Here is a 21,116-nt window from a genome sequence, read left to right on the forward strand (position 1 = left end):
GTGCCATCACCGTCGAGGCGGCAGAGCCGGTGGCTTGCGGTGTCTTCCCCGAAGCTGGTCATTGGCGGGCGTGTCTCAGACTTTAATATGCAAGGGGGTAGATGACCCAAGTCTCGGCGCGGGCATTGGCCGAATGGGAAATACAATGGCGTCCGGAACCGAGTGGCCCCCTGGCGCTGTTAGCCGGTGGACTATTTGAAATGGCGTCGTATTTGTTTACGACGGGGATGGGTGGATGATCTGATCTACGTGGAGCTGAACGATCGAGAGATTGCGGCTGGCGATCTGGCCTTGTCAGATGGAATACGTGGTGCTTGGGAGTGGCCTTGCATGATGACATGGATCGTGGAACATTTTTGGTAAGCTCGGCGAGGAGAATATTTAAGCCATAATAGTAGAGATTGATTCAGTGATTCTTTTCATATCTCACACATTACTAGTTGCCTCTATTCGTAGCAGATATACGAGTAGTACTTTCAAGATGAATTATCTTCAATATCCCGAGCCTCTCAAGCAAATCCATGTTGGACGCGGCCCCAATGGATATGAAGATGCTTTAACCGCAGATGCCGATGAAACCTTTTACAAATGGGAGCATGAGACGATCAAAGCCAAGCTCATGCGGCTCTGCCCCCCTCCCCTCTGGCCTGCTGAGTCCTACAAGGCTTATTGCCCTCGACCCATCCTCATCAACGGCCATCATCAATCAGTGTTACGGGAGCTCAGCGATGCGTTGGTGACCTCGGTTACTGATATCGTGAGCCGCTGGTGGCTTGATGCTGACGCCCAGCTTCCCAAGCGAATGCCTCTTGGGGAGAAGGAACAGGATCTCTTGAAAGTAAGTGACTGCTGAATTCTCTAGTTGTCAACAACAACTGACATGTACATGAACATAGTACGTAGGACTACAGTCCATAATTGGCAGATTGCCGGATTATGAAGCATGCAGAGGCTCGTGGAGGCCCGACTTCATGGTCGAAGAAATCAAGGCCCGAGATGGAGTCGCGGTAGAAAACTTTCGGATTACCGAGATCAATGCTCGGTTCTCGTTTAATGGGTTTATGCACGCGACGTATGGACACATGGCCTTAGAAGATACAGGCATGGGGAGTCACGGACTCGTCAGCGCTGCACAACCAAAAGAGGTATGACCGAAATGACTCATGAAGTTGCCAGATTTCTCTCTAATGCGGATTGTAGATTGTTGATAAGCTATTCACTCTGTTCCGGCGGGATCGCCCAGTCCATCTTCTCAAAGGCCAGGAGGCTGGAATGGACATTCACATGTTCGTCGACGCTTTCAAACGTCGCATGGGCTACGCTCCACGAATCATTAGTTCTGCAGACTTGAGGCTGGTATCAGACCGCAGAAGCAAGTCCGGGTATAAGCTCTGTGCCGTCGTCAAGAAGCCCGAGCGAGGCAATGCCACGCCCGACGTGTCGTCCTTCTCCTTCACCAGTGACGGAGAGCTAGTGGAGGAGGTCTATCAGGTAGGGCTGGAGCTGCATCAGCGTGAGCTGCTTGCCATGAACCCCGAGATGTTGCGTGAGATTAGCTTGCGTTGCTTCAACGACATGAGGACCATTTTGTTGGTTCATGACAAGCGAATGCTGGGCATCATTAAGCAGGAACTCCCGAAGCAAGCGTTTCTAGGGATCATCACGAAGAGGCAGGCTATGATCCTCGACAGGAGTATTGCCGATACATATCTCCCAGGGTCGAATGAGCTTAGACAACTCTTGGTTCACTCAGAGGCACATCCAGAAGTTCGCAATGGTTACATCTTGAAGCCCATTCGCAGCGGAAAGGGCGATGGCATCAGGTTTGGCGATGATATCACCGACGAGGAGTGGATGGCGGCACTAAAGCTTCAGCTGTCCCCAAATCTCGAGCTAGACAGATGTTGTGTGATACAGCGTCGGATTATCCCTCGCCTGTATGGCGTGATACTGAAGGCCTCGGGAGAGAGGGTGATGTACCCCTTGATCGGCACGTTCATGGTCATCCACGGAGGCCTGCTCGGGCTTGCACTCTGGCGGAGTAGTGATGATCGGATCTGTGCCATCAGTCACGGTGGAGCTTGGCTTTGTTCCGTGATACACAAGGATGTGGTTGCGGCGGGCGAGAGTGTCTCAGAGGGTTCCTATTAGTATCGTATTATTATTACTATTATTTACTGGGGTTCAACACCTTGTTTCTTAAGCCTATATCCACACATGTGTGAGTATACCTGTACTCATAGATCTAATTTGATGACGGCGGCAATTTCCTTGGAAATGGTAGCGTCTCTGTTTGCCCAGCTTGACAGGGGGGCTTGAGTACACACGATGCCATGACACCTGGCATGTAGTAGCTCGTACTCGTACATTACGACGTGTGCATACTTGTTTGTGCTAGTAGCAGTAGAATTGACAAGATAAATAACCCTTTGCGTCGGTGGAAGATGGATCGTGTCCATCCGCAGTCTGCAGGAGAAAACGCAACTCAGTGCCCTTATCCGTCGCCACTCTTCCACACATAGTATCACCAGAACGAAGTCGTTATTGACTGAACAACCTAATCTTTGCCCATCATGTATCGCCGCGTTGCGCTGAATATCCTCACTGCTCATCGGATACAAGGTTCGATCCGCCAGCAATATCCACGACACTCTCGGGCTGCCGTCCATGAAACCAGTCATCCTCCTCTCCATGAAACCCGCCATCCTCCTCTATCGGCCGAAATCTCACAGACAGTCCCGATCCTGGACGCACCAGATCTTCGCTGCGCCCAGGAACCTGGTCACGTCCGCAGTGTGAGTGAGAAGCTCCGCCAGAAGGGCATCCTCAAGGTCAGCCTGGGCTTTGCAGACCGCAAGAGCCGATATCTCGAGCAGCTGCTCCGGAGCCTGCATCAGAACCACGGCCACCAGCTCCCCATTGCTCACAGCGCCACCCGCGGCTGGTTCTGGGACGTTCTCCCATCTTCGACCAGCTTCCAAACGGCCAACTGCCAAGCTCGCTCAGAGACAATGGAAGACTTCCCCTGGCACACGGACTGCAGCTACGAGGATCCTCCACCACGCTACTTTGCCCTGCAGGTGCTCCAGCCTGATCGCTGCGGTGGCGGAACGCTCTCTGTGATGAACGTGGAGCGCCTTAGCGAGCTGCTCTCATCCGCTGCCAGGGAGTCTCTCGCCAGGCCAGAGTTCCTCATCCGGACGCCGCCGGAATTTGTCAAGCATCCCGACCACCAGCACATCGTGGGGAGCATCCTAATGGCCGACGACGAGGGCCGGCTCAGCATGATGCGCTTCCGGGAAGATCTCCTGACACCCCTGAACGAGCGAGCGTCTGCCGCGCTCAAAGAGCTGAAACAAGCTCTGCAGGGCGCCGAAGCGAGAAGCCACTCGACCTTGCACCTTACTGCAAAGGCTCTTCCAGAGCGGTCCATCATCCTCATCGACAACAGGCGGTGGCTGCACGCGCGGAACCACGTCAAGGATCCGGAGCGGCATCTGCGTCGGGTGAGGTGGGACGCCGTGCCCTTTACAGTTTACTAGATGCTCGGCATATGAGCAACCCGAACAAGATTTGGAAAAGTAGCCAGGGGTATCGGAGGATGGAGTGCGGATATGCGGAGGTAATGGGTTGGTGTATTGATGTGAGACACGGGATGGCCCTACTCTGGCCGGGCAGTTTGTCGAGAGTGGCTTCAATAGTTCGCGGATACGATACTATTGGCCTGCTGTGAAAGCACATGAAATTGCTTGTAATATGTAACATACGATAGATACACGAACATGTACTTAGGGTATCCTGTCCGTATGTAACCTCAACGGTAATATTTGGTTTGACAGCAGCAGCTAGGGTTATTGCTGTTGCACCACTATATGCACTTTTGAGTGTGTGTAACATTCCTAGAAATTAACTGTAATGAAATCATAACCATTCTTTCCCCCTGGTCTGCTTCCATTGGCCTGTCGTCTGTACACCACACGCATGACGGGTGGCTGGGCTGAACGCAGCTGAATCCCAATCTTGCAGGGGTCATGATATTTGCCGAGCGACCCCATCGCACCCAGCTTCGTGCTTACAATTTACATTTACAGCACAATATGTGAATCAAGTCAGTCTTTCGTATCTACATAAATGCTACCGTCGGTTCAGTTATAGTAGCAGTAGTAATAATGGCGGTCAAAAATGAAACACTATCTCTCAGTGACACTTCCATGTTCAATCTTGTAGACACAGCGACAAGCCCCAGAAAGACGAGATGAGATCCATCAGCTTCTGACGTGGTCTAGCTAGCTGCATGCGGTCCCCAGTGGTCGATCTTACAGGGCATCTGTTCGCCTCGTTTTTTTCTAACTCCGAGAATTGTGCCTTTTCGCTGCCTTTTCTTGGCCATCTGCTGCAAGGGAAAATTACGTGTGCTTTGCATGCATGTCTCAGGGTGAAACTAGGCCGGTCATCAGCGCAGCTTTTCCACCTTGGCTGCCTAAAACCCACCGAAAAGCAATTATTGTTGCTTGCTGCTTTGTCGTTCGACTAATAGAGCGCGGATCTCGACGTGAGGCGTACGGATGGAACTGAAATGAATACAGTGAGCGCCGCACAGTAACGTAACAAGAGCTCTGGCATGTGAGCAGAGCGACGATTTTCGGGCTGTGGCCCGCGTAGTATTTCTACGGCTGGCTTCTGAACAACGTACGATTTACTCTAATCAACTTCCTCTCTTTAATTAAATGACACAATAACGTCATTTCAGCTTGAATTCTAGCTATGGAGTTTCAGCCACATTCGTTAGGCGAGGTATTGGCCGTTGCCAAAATCCACCCTTTTTATGTAGAGGAGATACAGTATCCTCCCGACGAAAAGACTGTTCAATCAGTAAGAGAGAGAGTAGCCGCAGAGCAAGAGCAGGCAAATGAAGATCTAAAGAAATGGCCCGTTATCTGGAAGAAGGACCTGTAAGTGAAAGAGAAGACGCCGAAAGCTGTGTATAAGTAATTAGATCATTCCTCTGACCATAAACTACACGTAGGTACGACACCATTCAACGGCTCATCAATGACACAGACCCCAACAACACATATCGTCAGAGCGTCTATGCGAGCATCACTGGTGGGGGTTTTGGTTCGAAGCCATTGTTCTTTGGCACAGATGTATACGAGAACCGCAAGCACAGGGCCCATTTCGGCCAGTTTCTCAAAACCATTGGAGCCATCAAGCCCGGAGACTGGGCATTGACGACCCATTGTGCAGGAGAACTTTACAGGTTAGTCGCTCAACGGAGTAGTATAGAACAACCGATGCTGACTTGGACAATAGGTCCCTGGATCTCATGCTTGAAATCATGGAGAATGCTGGTGCCTCGGTTCTCAGCGCTGGCAATTTTATGCCCCCCAAAGATGTTGCTAAACTCTTGGCAAAATACCACATCAACGTTCTCGCTGGTGATAGTGGTCAGATTGTCCAGATGGTACACCACATCTCGACCCTCCCCGAGGAGGAGCGCGCTCTGATCAGGCTTGACAAGCTCATCTATACGTCTGAGGTGCTTACCGCTGCGCAGAGAGCGCACATAAAAGCGACCCTGAAGGGTGTCAAGATCATCTCTGTCCTGGGCAGCGCAGAGGCAGGGCCATGGGCAGCTAGTAGCCCCGATATCGTTGGAAAAGAGAGCACCACAAGTGTAGAGGATCTTATCTTCGACACACGAGCCATGCTGCTCGAGGTCTTACCAGCTTCATTTGCTGAAGGTGACAAGAATGTTGATCCTCTCCCCGATGGAGAGACTGGCGTGGTGGTTCAGACGTCTCTTTCTCGTCTGCGCAACCCACTGGTGCGATACGTCACTGGTGATATTGGATCTGTCCATCCCCTACCCGAAGAAGCTCGAGACAAGATTCCCGCGGCTGATTGGCCCTATCTCCGGATTCTTCGCCTCCAAGGCCGCGACAGGCGAGTCAGCTTCGACTGGGATGGGGAATACATCCAGTTTGAAGATATGGCAGCTTTGTTGAACAACGAAGAGTGCGGCATCTTACAATGGCAGATCATTCTGGATAAACTGGAGCCATCTTTGGAGTCGTTCTTAGAGATCCGATTGATGTGCTCTCCGCGGACTTCGCGGGTCCTTTCACTTGATGCTCTCATTGCTCGTATCAAGGGATTTCTCCATGTCATAAAGACAAACGACTATCGATTCAAGACGACTTTTGTCAATGAGTTGGATGGATTTGTGAGGAGCACTACTGGCCGCAAGGTCATTAAATTTGTCAATCGATACAACTAGCTGTTGTGTATCTTGGCTTGCATTTGTCGCGCCACCTTTTTTTTTCTATGTTGGATATATGGCAGGAGGAAAATTTAATACTCGTTTGTTCTAGGCAAAGATTAATAATATGACCGGATTCTTTGTAGTGCTAAATATCTAGGCTTGTTATATCTCCACGTCAATGAGTGAACTGATATCAATCTCAGCTAGCAAATACATTCTGAGGACTATATAGCCTGCAATCTCCAGCAATGCCGTGTAATGAGCCTCAATAGCATTAGGAACTCTGTCTAGCAAGGAGCGTCTCTCGAACCCCCATGGGCTTGATTGACGGGAAACTCTTGTTGAGTGCCTTGTCAACAGGTATATCAAACTGCCCTCCAACGACCCAGAGGCCGAGAACTGCCAACAATTGGCGAGCAAAAGGCTCTGGGAAAGGAGACTTGGCCAACTCTTCTTTGTGCGAAGGAAGTTCAGTGACTTCAAACTTTGCCAGTTTTTCAATGTGATCATACGATACTTCGAATTCAGAACCTGAGTACATTTTAAACATTAGCTGCGAAGACTTGTAGAAAAGTTGTGAATGATGTGTGCATAGCTTGTCTTACCTGTTACCTCCGAGGCCACCTTAATAAACTCATTCCAGGTTGTCTTTTCTCCGTAGATATACGTAATCTCCTCCCACTTGGGCACATCTAAGAACGCGGAAACAAATTTGGCCATATCGTAAGAGTAAATGAAGGCAAACGGCTCATTTCCTGTTCCTGGAAGAGCCGCCTTTTTGCTGTTCATGTCGACAGCAAACGACATTGGTGGCAAGTGCGTTTTGATGGCGGGCATTCCATAGTAATCCAAGAAAAGGCCAACTGAGAATCTCGTCCATTCAAGCATGGTGCTGCGTAGTGCATTGTTCGAAGCTCTCGAGAAAGCTGCAGTGGGAGACCTGACTTGTTGGTGAGAATGTGAGAAACAGGATTGGCCAGATAGGATAGCTTACGCCTCGCTTGGGAGTGCTCCCCAGCCGCTGGCAATGAATCGAGAGACAGTCGATGACTGCTCTGCGGCTTTGATGAGGCTAATCTCGGCAGCAGAGGAAGTCTCGTCAGTCACTTGGATGGCGGAAATGACTGCTTCCACGTTGTGCTGCTTCAAGAGTTTGGCGGTTGCATCAACATCGGTATAGTCAACGGCGAAAGTCGGCACATCGTCCAAGACCGTCTGAGCCTATTTAATTTGTTTCTTCGTCAGTTCATCTTGATCCCAACTACTGGTTCTATGTGCGTACCCTGCGAGCTAGGACGATGACTTTGCGCTTGGATGACTGTGCAAGAGTCTCAACGATGGTTCGGCCAACATTGCCGGTACCGCCAGCTACAGCGACGACAGACATCTTTTCGTCTTTGAGTTGCTTAGTTAAAAGTTGAAGAAGAACAAAAGTTGAGGAGGATGAGTTGGTGAAATGGCTCTGTTCAAAGTTCCAACCCACCGGTTATATACACAAAGACTTGTAATCTTCGATGACAGTCACTGGAAACATCGCGTCCTCAGTTTGTCAGCGTGAATAGTTGAAAAGAAAAGCTATTTCAAAGCATTCAAGTTAAAACGAGCTTTTACTAATATCGGCGTTAATATCGCTGTTCTCAACTGATGGCCGATAGTATAAATCACCAGTCGTCAACACTATGAGGCGCGCGCGCTTTCCGAATTTGGAAATATGGGGATAGCATCACTCCATGTTTGTGATTCATTCGCTGACAATTAAAGCATATCATTGCGTATATGTGCGTGTAATAGTTTAAGCGATACCAGGTTGCCTAGATTTCGTACATAAAAGCTCGCAATTCCTAGCAGGGAACATACAAATGACTTGCTTCTCTTCACAAGCTTCTAAGCTGAACTTGCAACGCTCAGTAAGCTGTTAAATGAAGAGTACATCGGATCCAGATAACTGGAAGCAGTCGTGGATTCCCCACGTCTCTTCATCTACTTGATGGCGAAGCTCCCATACCTTTTCCATCAGCCGTATGGCCTGTCTTGCGGGGCCAAGGGCTTGCAATGGCCCCAAAGAGGATACCAAGTTCCGAAATATCTCTTCTTGCTCCTGTGAAGCCAAGAAACCGCATACGCAAACCGGCCACATGAGGCTGCGTATTGAAAGGTTTGGCGAGAGTATATCCAAGATGTTCAAGATGGAGGTCACATTGCCGCGATTAAAGGCATTGCCTGGCTGCCAGCCATCAACGACCACTGACAGATAAATCATGGTGGCATGCAGCCAAGCTTTCGTTATGACTGCGAGTTTCTTAGCCTGTGTTTTTTGATGCTGCTCACCCAGTCTTATAGTGTCTAACTGCGTTGTAAGAAACTCTGACTGGATGGTGGCATCAACTTCCGTCATGCCTTGTCGCAATCTCTTCATCAATTCATGATTCTCTGCTTTGGCATCCGTCATAAAATCCACACCTTCACGCCGAGCGAAATGCTTTGCAATTTCCATTGTACAAATCTCACCGAGAATAGTAAGAATCCACCCTGGGCAGCCAACGTAAGACTCAATTTCGAGAAGTGATCGAGGTTGGCCATCCAGAGCCATGGGCACTTCACAGCCAGCTATCAAGCCTCTGTGATGGTGCTGGAACCTAGGGGGCTTTCCCAACTGAATGCTAGCCATGATATCAACGTACAGCAGAAAAGAGGTGAAAAACTGAAAGGCAGCTTGGTCTTTGTTCCATACATGGAAGCCGAGATGGATGCCGTCGAATATTGAGGGCTTAGTCATGGCTTGCAAAACTTGTTCTAGGGAATATTCATCATTCTCCATTCCATGTGACTGAAACACTTCATCCAGCAATGTCAGGGCCGCAGATAAATGCATCTTCCAACCAGCATCCTGGGGCATGGCTGTGGCAAAGATCAAGTACTGCGTAACGCCGCCCAAGACATTGAGCTTGCAGAATACGTCCGATTGGCTACTTTCTTTATGGTAGCGATCCATGTCTTGCTTGATGACGTGGATCGCCGAGTCCATGTGCATCGCCAAAGTGTCCCACACGTGCTGTTCGCAAGGAGTGCGGAGAGTGTGGTTCGCATCTTTGGCTAGCAACAGGGTGAAATAATGGGCGCTGAGACTGAGCGCACTGTGATAGATTGCCTTGTTTGACTTTAACTGCGTCTGTACCCAGCAGCGACCGCCGGACAGAGTCGCCGGTTCGTAGAGAGGGAACATAGCTGGTGAGACAGTATCGAGATACAAGGTGGTGAGAAACTCATTCGTATCTTCCTGAGATACTACATGCGTAGATGCAGGAGAGCTAGAGCTTGTCTGATCTACACTGGAGTTGTCTTGTGATGTCTCGCGCCTCGCCGGTGTGGTTTCAGTCTGTTGGTGCTGGCCATCATGAAGTGAAAAGACCCGGATGGTGGCCTCGTTGCCACGACGAGTTGAGGTTCCTTGCTTCACTTGGGCTCTGATAGCCTGTGTCATCTGCATCTGTTTTTCTCCTCCATCCATCCAATCGGGACGGTCCTTGCTGTAGCAACAACTGATGTTCAGATTGGCGCAACTCCGGCATATCGGCTGAGTCCGGTCGCATTTCTTTCTCCGGAGCCGGCAGGTCCAGCAGGCTAGGGAAGGCATGGCTGAGTGGGATAACGTTCAAAGGGTAGAGTGTATAGAATAATACAAATTAATAGAGTCCTTGTTGGATTACATTTTAGAGACAGTTTGTTGCTTAGAAACTTTAAGAGTCCGAGGTATTCTCTTCCGTCCACAGTAGACGATTCATGATAGAAACGGAGGACGCGCGCTTTCCTATTAGGGTAAAGCGCTTCTTGCCTTATGCGGCTTATTGCTCTCTTCGGCATCTACATGTAGACATGTATCGTGCGGATTCATTGCGGACAACTGTAAGCTTGTATGACAAATTCAGCATGACTTCATTCATATTATATCACTAGAGCCCGAGTTTCAGATAAAGCAATCTGTATTACCGCGTAATCACTATCCAGCAAAACGGTTTCGCGACCATCGCTCGTCATACACTGCCGCAATCCGTAGATCTTCAGCGCAAGGTACATGTGTTTACCCTAGAACAAGCCAACTAGGTACAGGGACTGCGAGATCAACTCATACATGTGGCAGTACTCGTAGTGCTTCCAAATGCAGGCCAATAGTTAGCTGTCATGACTGTGATGCTTGATATTTATTGCCTAGAAGCTAAATTTGTCTTCGACTTGCTCATGTTGGTGTAAAGGGTGGTAAGATTTACTCTTCTAGAGCAGAACATCTCCCATTATTCCAACAAAGTATCGATTGGCACAAGCACTATTTTGATTATTAGGCTCCCCCATATCATTTCACTAATATAAGAGTGCTTGATTGGGACACACAGCAGTCGGCCACTTCACAAATTTGGACGATAACGACAAACGGCAACGAAAAGCTGAGTGTTAAACTAACAGAATTTGGAGAAAATGCTACTTAATGCTTAATAAGGAGATTCGTGCCAAGTCTTTCAACGATCGAAAAGACTGAAGAGATCGTGCCAAGAGCACTCAGCCATAGTCGTAGCCAGATCTTAAAGGGTGTAGTTCCGATACTCCATGCATTACTCATACAACAAGCACTCACTCTTGCAGGTTCCCGTGCCTTTAAATAGGTACCGCTGCCCCTCCAGTGCAGAGAGAACCCATATCGCTCTTATTGCTTCCCTTTTCGTAGTTGCTACAATTTCCTCGTGGGCATTGTCTTGCGTCACAATGCGCCGCGTGGCATGTGGCAACACATCATCGCCTACATCAACGTTCTGCTATTCTGAGATGAGAAGCGTCGTCACGAAGGTGCCGAGATAGCCAGCAGCAAAAGCTCGAATCGACGCTCGAAAGGGTTTCCCCATCAAAGCTCGAATGGAGAGCTCAAACGACTACCGTCACCAAAACTCGAATGATTCTCATCGGGTCTTGATTGATAGAATGGAACTCGAATCACTAACTTCTTTTCATCAGCAATGCAATCGCCCATCCACACAAACCCCTGCTTCCCCTGTTTCTTAGCGTTGCAGGTCTCGCCCCAAGGATTTGCACTAATGGAAAGTCTGCCCTTCATCTCGCCATAGCTAGCGAGTTTGGGTTTAGTGTCACCCTGATCTACAGCTTACTCGAACGCTGTGTCCGAAAGGAATGAACCAACTCGCAGTAAGTTTACACATTTGGGTCGTGCGCGCAAGGCTGAGAGGATCTGTTGGAGACTTTATGCATCTATTTGTAGAGTCAGAATAAAGCATGAGCAAGGGCATTGATAATGAGTTTAAAGGATTTAAAGAGAGAGGTTCGACCAGACCATTAACTGTTTTCTCTTCAAATATCACCATTATCAGCATCCAGCATCAACATCAAAGTGCAATCGGTCTACAACACTGTCCACTTAATACCACACGAACTAGATTACAATACTACCTTGCCGTTTTTATACACTTGCCATTTACACCATGGATATCTCGACTGTCAATGTTAAACAGGATCTCCCATATGAGACCTACAGAGAAACCACCATTGCCGAGCTCGAGGGATCATCATACGCACGAAGCTCTTCGGACTCTGAGCCGCCACCATACGAAGACATCCTAGTCAAGCAACAGCAAGCCCTGACTCTGGAAAGCTCGGCTAGCATCAGCAATGCCAAAAGAATCATCGCAATTCCCTCCACAAACGCAGACGTGGGATCTGCGTTTTTACGAGCCTACCCGCCCGCATTGGCCAATTCGAACATTTCAAAAGTCGAGTTTTTGGACTTTTTAGACCAGCTTAACCGCAACATTGTCCAAAGCCCACCGCTGCGCCTCCTCGGAGCTGCTTCAGACATTGTTGGATTCGTGCCTGAACCCACTGCCCAAATTGTTTCTACGGCCGCTAGTCTTAGTGCCATGGTTGGAACTTATGCCATGTCAAAGATTCGATCCGAGGTTGTCATTCGCCAGGCAAACAAGGAAATCTTCAATCCTAGAGGTCTGGAAGTGCAGATTGTCAAGTTGAAGACAATCGCCAAGCTCACCAACATGCCAATCTTGAACGAAAAGGGAGACGTGAACAAAAAGTCGCCTATTCTAGAATCTCTCCAAAGCCTGGCGGAGGCCAACGAGCTCAAGACCATCAGTGCACAAGAACGCCGCCTGAGGGCTCTCGACCAATGGATCTCACCTCTTGACATCGAAGAGCTCCCGCCGGTTGCTAATCCATCCAACGTCCTGAGCAAGGTGGATGTGTACATTAGCGAAGCGGAGCGAAAGTCTGCAGAGAAGTCTATGCTCAAAAAGAGAGTCAAGGTGAACGACAAACACGACAAAGCGACCCAGAAAGCGCTCGAGAAGTACGAAAATTCCTTGGAGCGATATAATGAGAAGAAGGAGGGCATTGATGTCGACGATCGCCGAGCAAACAGAGATCTGGAACGGCTTGAAGAGCGCCGATATAGGGCACAGCAGAAATATGAGAAGGAGAAGGAGAAGGCAGAAAAGAATTACCAAAAGAAGGACAGAGAAGAGAGGAGCCTCAGAAGAATTGGCTTTCTTGTGGTTGTCCCCAAGGGCAAAGACATCTGATTCTTGACTATACTAGAGCGTTTTTGTTTCCATCTCCCTTTCCATTTGCTTGTTTTACGACTTGAATTTTGTAGATACCATAGATCATAACGTCGTTCATTAAATTGATTACCTATCTCAAATTCCCTATCGAGACATTTGTTTTACAAAATTGCAAATAGTGAAAACGATTCTATCCATGATATCTTTCTTTGCTAGTATCAAATTAACATCACTCCTCTTTCGACAAATGTCCCCCAATATGAAATCCCTTCTCGCGAACTAATGTACTTAAAATATTCGTTATCCAAGCGCTAACATCTGGACGCTGAACCAAGCACGAGCGTGCCACATACAAAGGAAACATGAGCATAAACATGCCCAGGCTATCATGTTTGCAATGGGACATAAAATCGACAATTCGGCAGATTTCAAGAGCATGATCATCTCTGCTGCCTTGACCCGGAAGAAGCAAAGGGTTCGTAAAGGGCCCCGTTGGTGGTTGTGATGGACTCAAAAACGGCGTTGACCTAGGTCCCAGGGGATCCAACAGGGTGTCGAGAAGAAGTTGAATGGTATTGAAAAAGGCAATGTCAATAGCCCGATCCATGCTCTGAAAGTGAAAAACAGTTGGAAAGGGCGAGGGTCCCCGGTCTCTTGACGAGCTCGAGCCATATTCTGCGGATGTTACCTCCTTGCATGCATTAGCGTTCGCAGCCTCCCACTGCCAACGGAACTGCCATGTTTGCTCCATCAGAATTGACACCTTCTCACGTAGGTTCTCTTCCATGGTGTCAGTTTCATGACCCAATGCTGACTGTTGCATTATCTCGTCCACCTCCTCCATAAGCCCTGGGACGTCACAGAAAAGATCCTGGAGCTGCGAACCTAGTGACTTCCTCTTGATGGTCCAGGGGACCGTCTTCCAATCAGGAGCCTCGAGAAAACAGCGCTTTCGTTTGACGAGAAAATTCACAATCTGTACAAACAAAAGAGTCAGCTCCATCAAAACGCCACGAAGGAAAAGAGTGTGGGACGCCGACAATTAAGCCTCGGTATGTCTCCAACATGAGATTTGCGCCGAGTTCCTGGAAGGCATGAGGCCCTAGCATTTGAATCTTGAATAGCTTGTTAGCTCCATAGCAAATCGACCGATTTAATCAATCCTGACAGCCTACATACAAGAGCGGTGATGCCATGACAGTGTTCAAGCCACCCGGCCGAGCTAACACCAGATACGATCTCGTAAAGGCAAAGAAGAAATGAACTCCACAAGTTCGAGTACATGGATACTGCAGATGTACTCCTGTCTAATACCTGCAAGTCTTGGCGGAGATGCTGTAACGAGCGACTATACAGGATTGTTGCATGTGCCATAAGATCATGCCGTTTGTGGGCCCGCGCATAAAACGCCTGGGCCAGACATATTCCAGAGACGTAGGCGGTCGCGCGTCTGCTTAAACTCGTGAATATAGCAGATAAGGGTGAGCTTTTTGCTCCTGGTGGAAGCCTCCATGCAAAGTCGATGGGGAACTTGTTTATCAGATGAGAGATGACGACATCTTGCCCTCCGATATCAGGGGATAGCGTCAAGGGGAAATTTACACCAGTGGTGGAGAATTTAGTAACTACTTTCATGTCCTTCTCTTCCGTCTTCGCGGACGGTGTTGTCGCCAGCACTTGATTAATAAAGAGTTGGGGATTCCCGTATCCCAAGCACTCGCGCGAGCTATTTAGGCATCGGAGACAGTGAGGAAGTTTCTCATCTTTGAAGCCGAGAAGTAAATAGATTAGATGAGGGTCCCAAAACGGCAATGAACCAAAGAGTGAAAGTTCTCATCTTACCGCATTTCACCTTTCGCTGCCGGCAGGTAATACAACCTCTGCTGCGACGCCCACGCGGCTTAGCTGTCAAGACTAGCGATTGGGGCTCGACAGAGAGTGGAGCGAACGAAGAAGCCATCATCGCCACTGTTGCACTCGGTTAGTCGTATGCCAAGTCAAGAAATCTTTTGCGATTGAGAACCTTTTGCCTTCTGCCCAAGTGCAATTCGGGTTGTTGAAATGTCGTTCGTCACGAAAGCAGAGACAACTCCCTTGATATACCTGAACAGGTTAGCTAACGCGAGGATGCCCTGGTGCCACCATAATCTTACCCCATGGTGCTAGACGGCCCCCGTATCCTTGCTCGGCTGCCAATCCTGCGATGCAGTGGCTGACAGGTTCGGTTTAGAGGCATCCTTGGCGATGTGTGAGGACGGAATTAGACAATTTTTGCGGCAGAGCTCGGGAAGACGGCAATTCTAGTTCAGATGGATGCCACAGAGGGTCTATTGGCAGCAAATAACATGAAGACGCGCAAGTAACTGAAGGGTTGGCTTTCACAGAAGAGCCGGCCAACGGTCAACCACAGCATAGCGCATCGCATGGATAAAGCTAGCCTTTCGATGTGCTTGAGGCTATCGCAAGGCTTAGCTTTCGTGCCAGCTTGGTTCGTGTATTTTCAAACAGACCTGAGCGCTGAGTGGCTTGTCTTGGAGCCTCACGAAGTCCACGAGACAAAGCCCCACGCAGCATCCGCCGAACCTATTGCAAGCTTGGATTCATGGTTTAGTGTAGCCCGTCTTTGAATCGTAGCTTTAGCTGTATGTGTTTGTATCTATTTAAAGCTGTTCTAGTTTGCGAAGTCTTTTTTTTTTTTTTTTTTTGTGACTGGAGGCCAAGCGTAACTATTAGAGTTGCAATCCCAAAAGATGCTCTCGAGTAATTGATGTAGCTAAACATCTGGATGGGAAACTTCTATGACCTCGTATTTAAAGTAATCAAACTATCGAAGACTATATACAATAAATAATGGAGCCTCAACCCGATTTTACCCTTGATCAACTTATACGTCAACTATCCTCACTCTAGTATCTTGTCACCGCCGCCATGAAAACCCGCAAGAGATACATGCGTTTAGTTTGCTGATGGACTTTGCAGATTTGTCAGGAAGTCACTGACTAGTGGCTTGAAGGATGTCTCTGAGCCAGTTTATGAGCCATGCTTAAAGTTCTCTCTGACTTCCTTTTCTCCATTCCCTTCTCCTTATGTAAACCAAAACTCATGTTTTGATGCAGCATCTTATTGTAGTATTTTTCTGAATTATGAGCTATGTTTCGTTGAACTTCGTCCTTTTGACCTCAGCTTTAGAAACACAATGATGACCCGCCGAAATATCTGAATCCAGTCTTTTCGGGCGACGTTTGCTCAATTGACAAGCTGTGCTTTCAACAACTCTTTTGTTCATTACCCACTAGCAGTTCATGGATAAAGAAAATGCAGAAAGTGCTTGTTCATGTAGACGCCGATACCTTTTGTGCACCATCTGTGCTGAAACCTACAAGGGTCATCCTCAGTTATGGAACTATACCTCCCATAGTGAATATAGATTATAGTTAGTCAAACCGTTTGCCGTGGCATCTATTCTTAAGATCGCCTTCTCAAATGTCTTTGGCTGATCTAGCGAAGAATCTCAAAGTTATTGAAAGGCTTGAGTATTCCTCTCATAACTGTAAATTTATACACGGAAGTGCTGCTCTCGTTTAATTCTAGTAGCAGAGAGTTGTGCTCATCGCATACAGTGATGGGTGGCTTTTGCTTCGAGCAACATTTTCCTCTAATGCCAGCATACTTCATCGTAGCCTACAGCTTTTAGTTGAGTATTTGCGATGAAAGGTAGCTTCCATCATATCATTTCTCTAGTGGAGTAAGAATTGACAATATTCACAAGAATGTCACCTAGCAACAGCGTTTGGATATCTGAAACTGCAAGAGCATGAGGGAGGCAGTGTATAGCGCAATCGCTGGAGCTGTGAAAGGCCCCACTGATGCAGTCGCAGTACAAAGCAGAGTTAATGAAAACTCATGACCTATAAGCTGGTCGTATATCTACTTGGAGAAGAAGGTCATATCGGGGAAAATAAGGGATTTGAGAGACTGCAATATACAGCTACGCTAGGGCTATATTGAACAACAGTGAAGTTTTCTTACCAGCTATTTCTCTTTCCACATTCACTATATATTTTATCTAACGAAGAAAAAATCCAATACCTGATATCTTTTAACTTACAAAGGTAATAAGAGCCGAAGAAAATGGTGTCAAGGGTGTTCTTGCTCAAGGTCACTATGTTAATGGGAAACTAGTGGATTCTTCCTTCAATAAGGCCATACAAAGGAAGCAATTAATATTTTGCTATTTAAAATAACTAATTTATTTATTTAATATATTAAGTATTATAATATCTCGACCTAATACTAGGTAATATAAAGTAAGTTCCTAAGGTAATAAACTAAGGTTAATTAGTTTATATTAATAAAAAAGATAAAAAGTAGTTTTAAGTAAATATAATTATAAAATAAGTAAAATATAATAAAGATTTAATTTATATTTAATTTTAATATTTTATTAATAATCATTTATTTAAATTACTTAAAGAATATAAAGAATTAAATTTTATATATTTAATTATTTTATAAAAAGTATTATAATTTATTACTTTTTAAAGTATTAAAAATACTTATATAAATTATTATAATTATAAAAGTATTAAATTTTATTACTTTTTTTTACTATTAGTTATTTTAAGTACTTTTTCTTTATACTTTTTATAATAGTTTAATTTAAGGAAAAGTATATTCTATTATAGAGGTTATATTTATTATTAAGAGGGTTAGTAAAGCTGTAATAGCTAGGTTAAAGGAAGGCTACGCCCTAGCCTTTAGTTTAAAATCCAGAATCAATCCATAGCCCAACCTAATTAACCACAGCTAACTAAGTTAAACTATAAAGATTTAGACTATATATAACGAACCGGGTCCTATAGGTACTATAGGTTAGCTATTTCTAAGGGATAGACCTTAGAGTAGTTCTATAGTTTATATTAGTAAGGTAGTTAAGTTAATAAATAAGTAAACTAGTTACTAGCTAATAATATAAATAAAAGTAAAATATTTAGGTTTTAATTTAATTATATTATAAATATTATAGTATTAATAATAACTAACTATTTAAGTATTTTAATAAATAAAATAAAGTAAACTTATATACTTAGTTAACTAGGCTAAATTATTACTAAGTAATAATAATTTTATTATAAATTATTTTAAAGTTTTAATAATTTTATTATAAATTATTTTAAAGTTTTAATAATTTATTTAGAAATTATTAAATTATTATAATAATTTAATAATCTATTCTTAATTAATTTATTAATTTATCTTTTATTTAAAATTAATTAACTAGTAGGTTTATTATTATAATTATAAAATCTAGGTTATAATATAATATCCTTTTTTTATTAATTTTATCCCTAAGACTTTATTTATTTAAGTATAAGTAGCTTATTCCTACTTTAAAGTATATTTTTAGCTACTAATTCTTTATTTTTTTTTATATATTTTAACTTACTTAATAATAATAAATAAAGTATTTAAAAATATTTATCCTAAGAGTAAAAAATATAAGAGTTTTTTTTTTAATTTTTAATTAAAAACACCTTTACTATAAATAAGTATTATTCCTATTATATATTATATAGTTATAAAGAATATCTTTTATTTTTATTTAACTTATAATATTATACTAAATATATTTAATTAAATAAATTTTATTATAATATTTATAATTTATTTTCTAAGTAGTTAAAATATATTACTATTTATTATTTTTACTTAAAAAATAAGCTTAAAGTAGCTAAAAAAGAATATTATATTATTAATATAAAAGTTAAGTATTTTTATAAAAAAAAAACATTAATATAAAAAAATATATTATACTATTATATAAAGTATTATTAATTTAAATAAGTTAAATAAGGTTAAGTATAAGAAGATAAAGGCTACTTATTAAGCTATAATATTATTACTTAATTTAACTAATCCTATAACTATAGGTTTTATAGTTAATATTATTAATTAAGGCGCTTTTAACCTTTTTTTACTAAACCTAAACTTTAGTAAAAGTTATTTATAAAATCTTTTAAATATTTAAAATCCTTAATAGTTTACTATAAGTTTTTTATTTTATTATACCCTTTTTATTTTACTAAGTATTTAATTTATTAAGTATTTTTATTAAATTTTATTATTTTAAATTTCTTAACTTTATATTTAAATTCTTTACTTTAAATAATAATTTTATCTTATATAATTTTACTTATTTTCTTATTTATTAATACTTTTTCTAATAGTAAAATATAAAAATTTAAATATATAGTTTTTTTTTATTTCTTTAGGGTAAGTAGAAGATCTATTTTATAATTAATAAATTTAATTTTTTTTATAACTTTATAAAATCTAACTTTTTTAAATTTAAGTTTATTACTTAGCTTATTTATTTTAATATTTAGCTATTTATTATTTTATAAATATTAAAGTAAGTAAACTATATCTCCCTTTTTAAAGGTTAATTCTTTAATCTTTTTTATATTTATAAATTTAGCTATTTATTATTTAATAAATTTAAATTATATTTATAATTCTTAATATAGTTCCTTAAGTTTATTAACTATAATAATAGCTTTATTAGTATTTTCTTTTTTAATAAGTAATTAATATAAATTTAGTTTAAACCTATAGTTTACGTAAAATAATAAGTAATTTATAAATTTTACTAGTATACTATTATAAAATACTTAAGTAATTAATAAGTATTTTACTTAATTATCTTAATTAAAGTTAACGTAATATTATAAGTATATTTTAATAATTTAGTTAATTTATTTTATTTATTTATTTATCTATAGGTAGTAAGTTATATTAGCTTTATATTTTAGTTTAATTTATACTATAAGTAATTACTAAAATTTTAATATAAGTATTAATTTTTTATTTAAAATAATTTTATTTAATAGTCTATAGTTTATATAAATATATTAGAAAAATATATAAGCTAAGTTTTTTATAAAGCTTTTTTTTATTACTAAAATAAAATAAATTATTTTTAAAAGTTAGTTAACGATTATAAAAATATTATCTTAAGTATTATTAATTATAAGTTTTTTTAAAGGTAAAAGTTTTATAATATAGTTAAATATTATTAATTCCTAATTTTTAATTAAAATTAGTAAAAGTTATAGTTTTTTATAAAGAAGATAGTATAATACCTTAGCTTATTTATATATTATATATTCTAATATAACCTTTTATACTTATTTCTTAATATCTTTAAATTTAAAGTATTATATAATTTATTATATAGTTTTTTTAATTGTATAGTATTTATTAAGCTTATATACGTAAACTAATTTTACTACTTTACTTTATAAATCTTTTAATACTTAAATAAGTCTATTTAATATTAGGTATTTAATATTTATAAAAATACCTTTTAAGTATTATTTATTTTCCTAGTTTTTAATATATTCCTTTATATTATTAATAATTAAGTTATTTATTTTAAATTAGTATAAGGTATTAATTAATTAAATTACTAAGTTATTATATTAGTTTTTTTTTAGTATTTAAGCCTTAATTTTTAAGATTTTTTAAAAGTAATTTAAGTATTTACTAAGTATATTAGCTTATTTATTATCTAATTTACTATAGTATTTAATAATAAACTTAAATTTAAAAAGTTATTTATAGTACTTAACTTATTTATAAAATAATTTTTATATTATTATAAAGTAAATAATATTTTAGTAATTTATAAAAATTATTATTAAAAGTTAACTTTTTTTATAGTAGTATTTTTAATACTACTTACTAAGCGTTTAATATATAGCTAGAAATTCCTTATTATAAATAAGGTATTTAAGTTCTAGTTTATATAGTTTTTTAAAGAAATAAATAATAGACCTAAGTTTTTTTTTTTTATTTAGTTAACTAAGTATTTCTTTAATTACGTAGTCTAAGGTATTAGGTTTAATTATAATAGGTTTATTTAGGTTAAATATTATAAATATTAGTATATTTATAAAAGCTTATTTAAGGTATTTAAAGGTTATTAAAGCGTTTTATATTAATTTAAATTTAAAATTTTTTTTTATTAAGTTTATAAGTAATATAGTAATTTTTATAAAATCCTTAATAAAATATTAATAGTAATTAGTAAGTCCTAAAAAGCTTTATACTTATTTAATATTTTATAATAGTTCTTAATTATTAATTACCTTACGTTTTTTAAGGTTTATTTAGACTTTACCTAGAGTAATAATATATTTTAAAAATATAATCTTTTATATATAAAAGTTATATTTTTTAAGTTCTACTAGGAGTTTATTATTTTAGAGTATTTA

The 21,116-nt window shown here is 41.4% G+C and overlaps 7 protein-coding genes across 7 annotated transcripts; 4 read left to right on the forward strand and 3 right to left on the reverse strand.

The window, feature by feature from the left end:
• Window positions 1-481: 481 nt before the first annotated feature.
• On the forward strand, window positions 482-2,151 carry M431DRAFT_98945 (hypothetical protein; the record flags this gene model as incomplete). Its single annotated transcript, XM_024925101.1, has 3 exons — window positions 482-838; window positions 897-1,145; window positions 1,201-2,151. The coding sequence occupies 3 exons, from the start codon at window positions 482-484 to the stop codon at window positions 2,149-2,151; spliced, it is 1,557 nt and encodes a 518-aa protein (XP_024768587.1).
• A 422-nt stretch (window positions 2,152-2,573) lies between these two features.
• M431DRAFT_98839 (hypothetical protein) lies at window positions 2,574-3,542 on the forward strand (the record flags this gene model as incomplete). The annotated part of the gene is made up of 1 exon (XM_024925090.1): window positions 2,574-3,542. The coding sequence occupies one exon, from the start codon at window positions 2,574-2,576 to the stop codon at window positions 3,540-3,542; it is 969 nt and encodes a 322-aa protein (XP_024768588.1).
• Window positions 3,543-4,764: 1,222 nt separating this feature from the next.
• M431DRAFT_10585 (hypothetical protein) lies at window positions 4,765-6,280 on the forward strand (the record flags this gene model as incomplete). Its single annotated transcript, XM_024911598.1, has 3 exons — window positions 4,765-4,952; window positions 5,027-5,260; window positions 5,314-6,280. The coding sequence occupies 3 exons, from the start codon at window positions 4,765-4,767 to the stop codon at window positions 6,278-6,280; spliced, it is 1,389 nt and encodes a 462-aa protein (XP_024768589.1).
• Window positions 6,281-6,539: 259 nt separating this feature from the next.
• Window positions 6,540-7,652, reverse strand: M431DRAFT_487355 (hypothetical protein; the record flags this gene model as incomplete). The annotated part of the gene is made up of 4 exons (XM_024916468.1): window positions 6,540-6,796; window positions 6,871-7,205; window positions 7,260-7,486; window positions 7,548-7,652. 4 exons carry the CDS (start codon window positions 7,650-7,652, stop codon window positions 6,540-6,542), a joined length of 924 nt encoding a protein of 307 aa, XP_024768590.1.
• A 362-nt stretch (window positions 7,653-8,014) lies between these two features.
• Window positions 8,015-9,919, reverse strand: M431DRAFT_513436 (hypothetical protein). Its single transcript, XM_024920021.1, has one exon. It carries the CDS (start codon window positions 9,897-9,899, stop codon window positions 8,181-8,183), a length of 1,719 nt encoding a protein of 572 aa, XP_024768591.1. The 5' UTR covers window positions 9,900-9,919; the 3' UTR covers window positions 8,015-8,180.
• A 1,829-nt stretch (window positions 9,920-11,748) lies between these two features.
• Window positions 11,749-12,858, forward strand: M431DRAFT_487357 (hypothetical protein; the record flags this gene model as incomplete). Its single annotated transcript, XM_024916469.1, has 1 exon — window positions 11,749-12,858. One exon carries the CDS (start codon window positions 11,749-11,751, stop codon window positions 12,856-12,858), a length of 1,110 nt encoding a protein of 369 aa, XP_024768592.1.
• Window positions 12,859-13,038: 180 nt separating this feature from the next.
• M431DRAFT_21077 (hypothetical protein) lies at window positions 13,039-14,524 on the reverse strand. The gene is made up of 3 exons (XM_024913448.1): window positions 14,020-14,524; window positions 13,881-13,955; window positions 13,039-13,816 (listed from the first exon to the last, which is right to left on the reverse strand). The coding sequence occupies exons 1-3, from the start codon at window positions 14,473-14,475 to the stop codon at window positions 13,070-13,072; spliced, it is 1,278 nt and encodes a 425-aa protein (XP_024768593.1). The 5' UTR covers window positions 14,476-14,524; the 3' UTR covers window positions 13,039-13,069.
• Window positions 14,525-21,116: the final 6,592 nt, after the last annotated feature.

The sequence above is a fragment of the Trichoderma harzianum genome (assembly GCF_003025095.1).
Source record: "Trichoderma harzianum CBS 226.95 unplaced genomic scaffold M431scaffold_22, whole genome shotgun sequence".
In the NCBI taxonomy this organism is placed as follows: domain Eukaryota; kingdom Fungi; phylum Ascomycota; class Sordariomycetes; order Hypocreales; family Hypocreaceae; genus Trichoderma; species Trichoderma harzianum.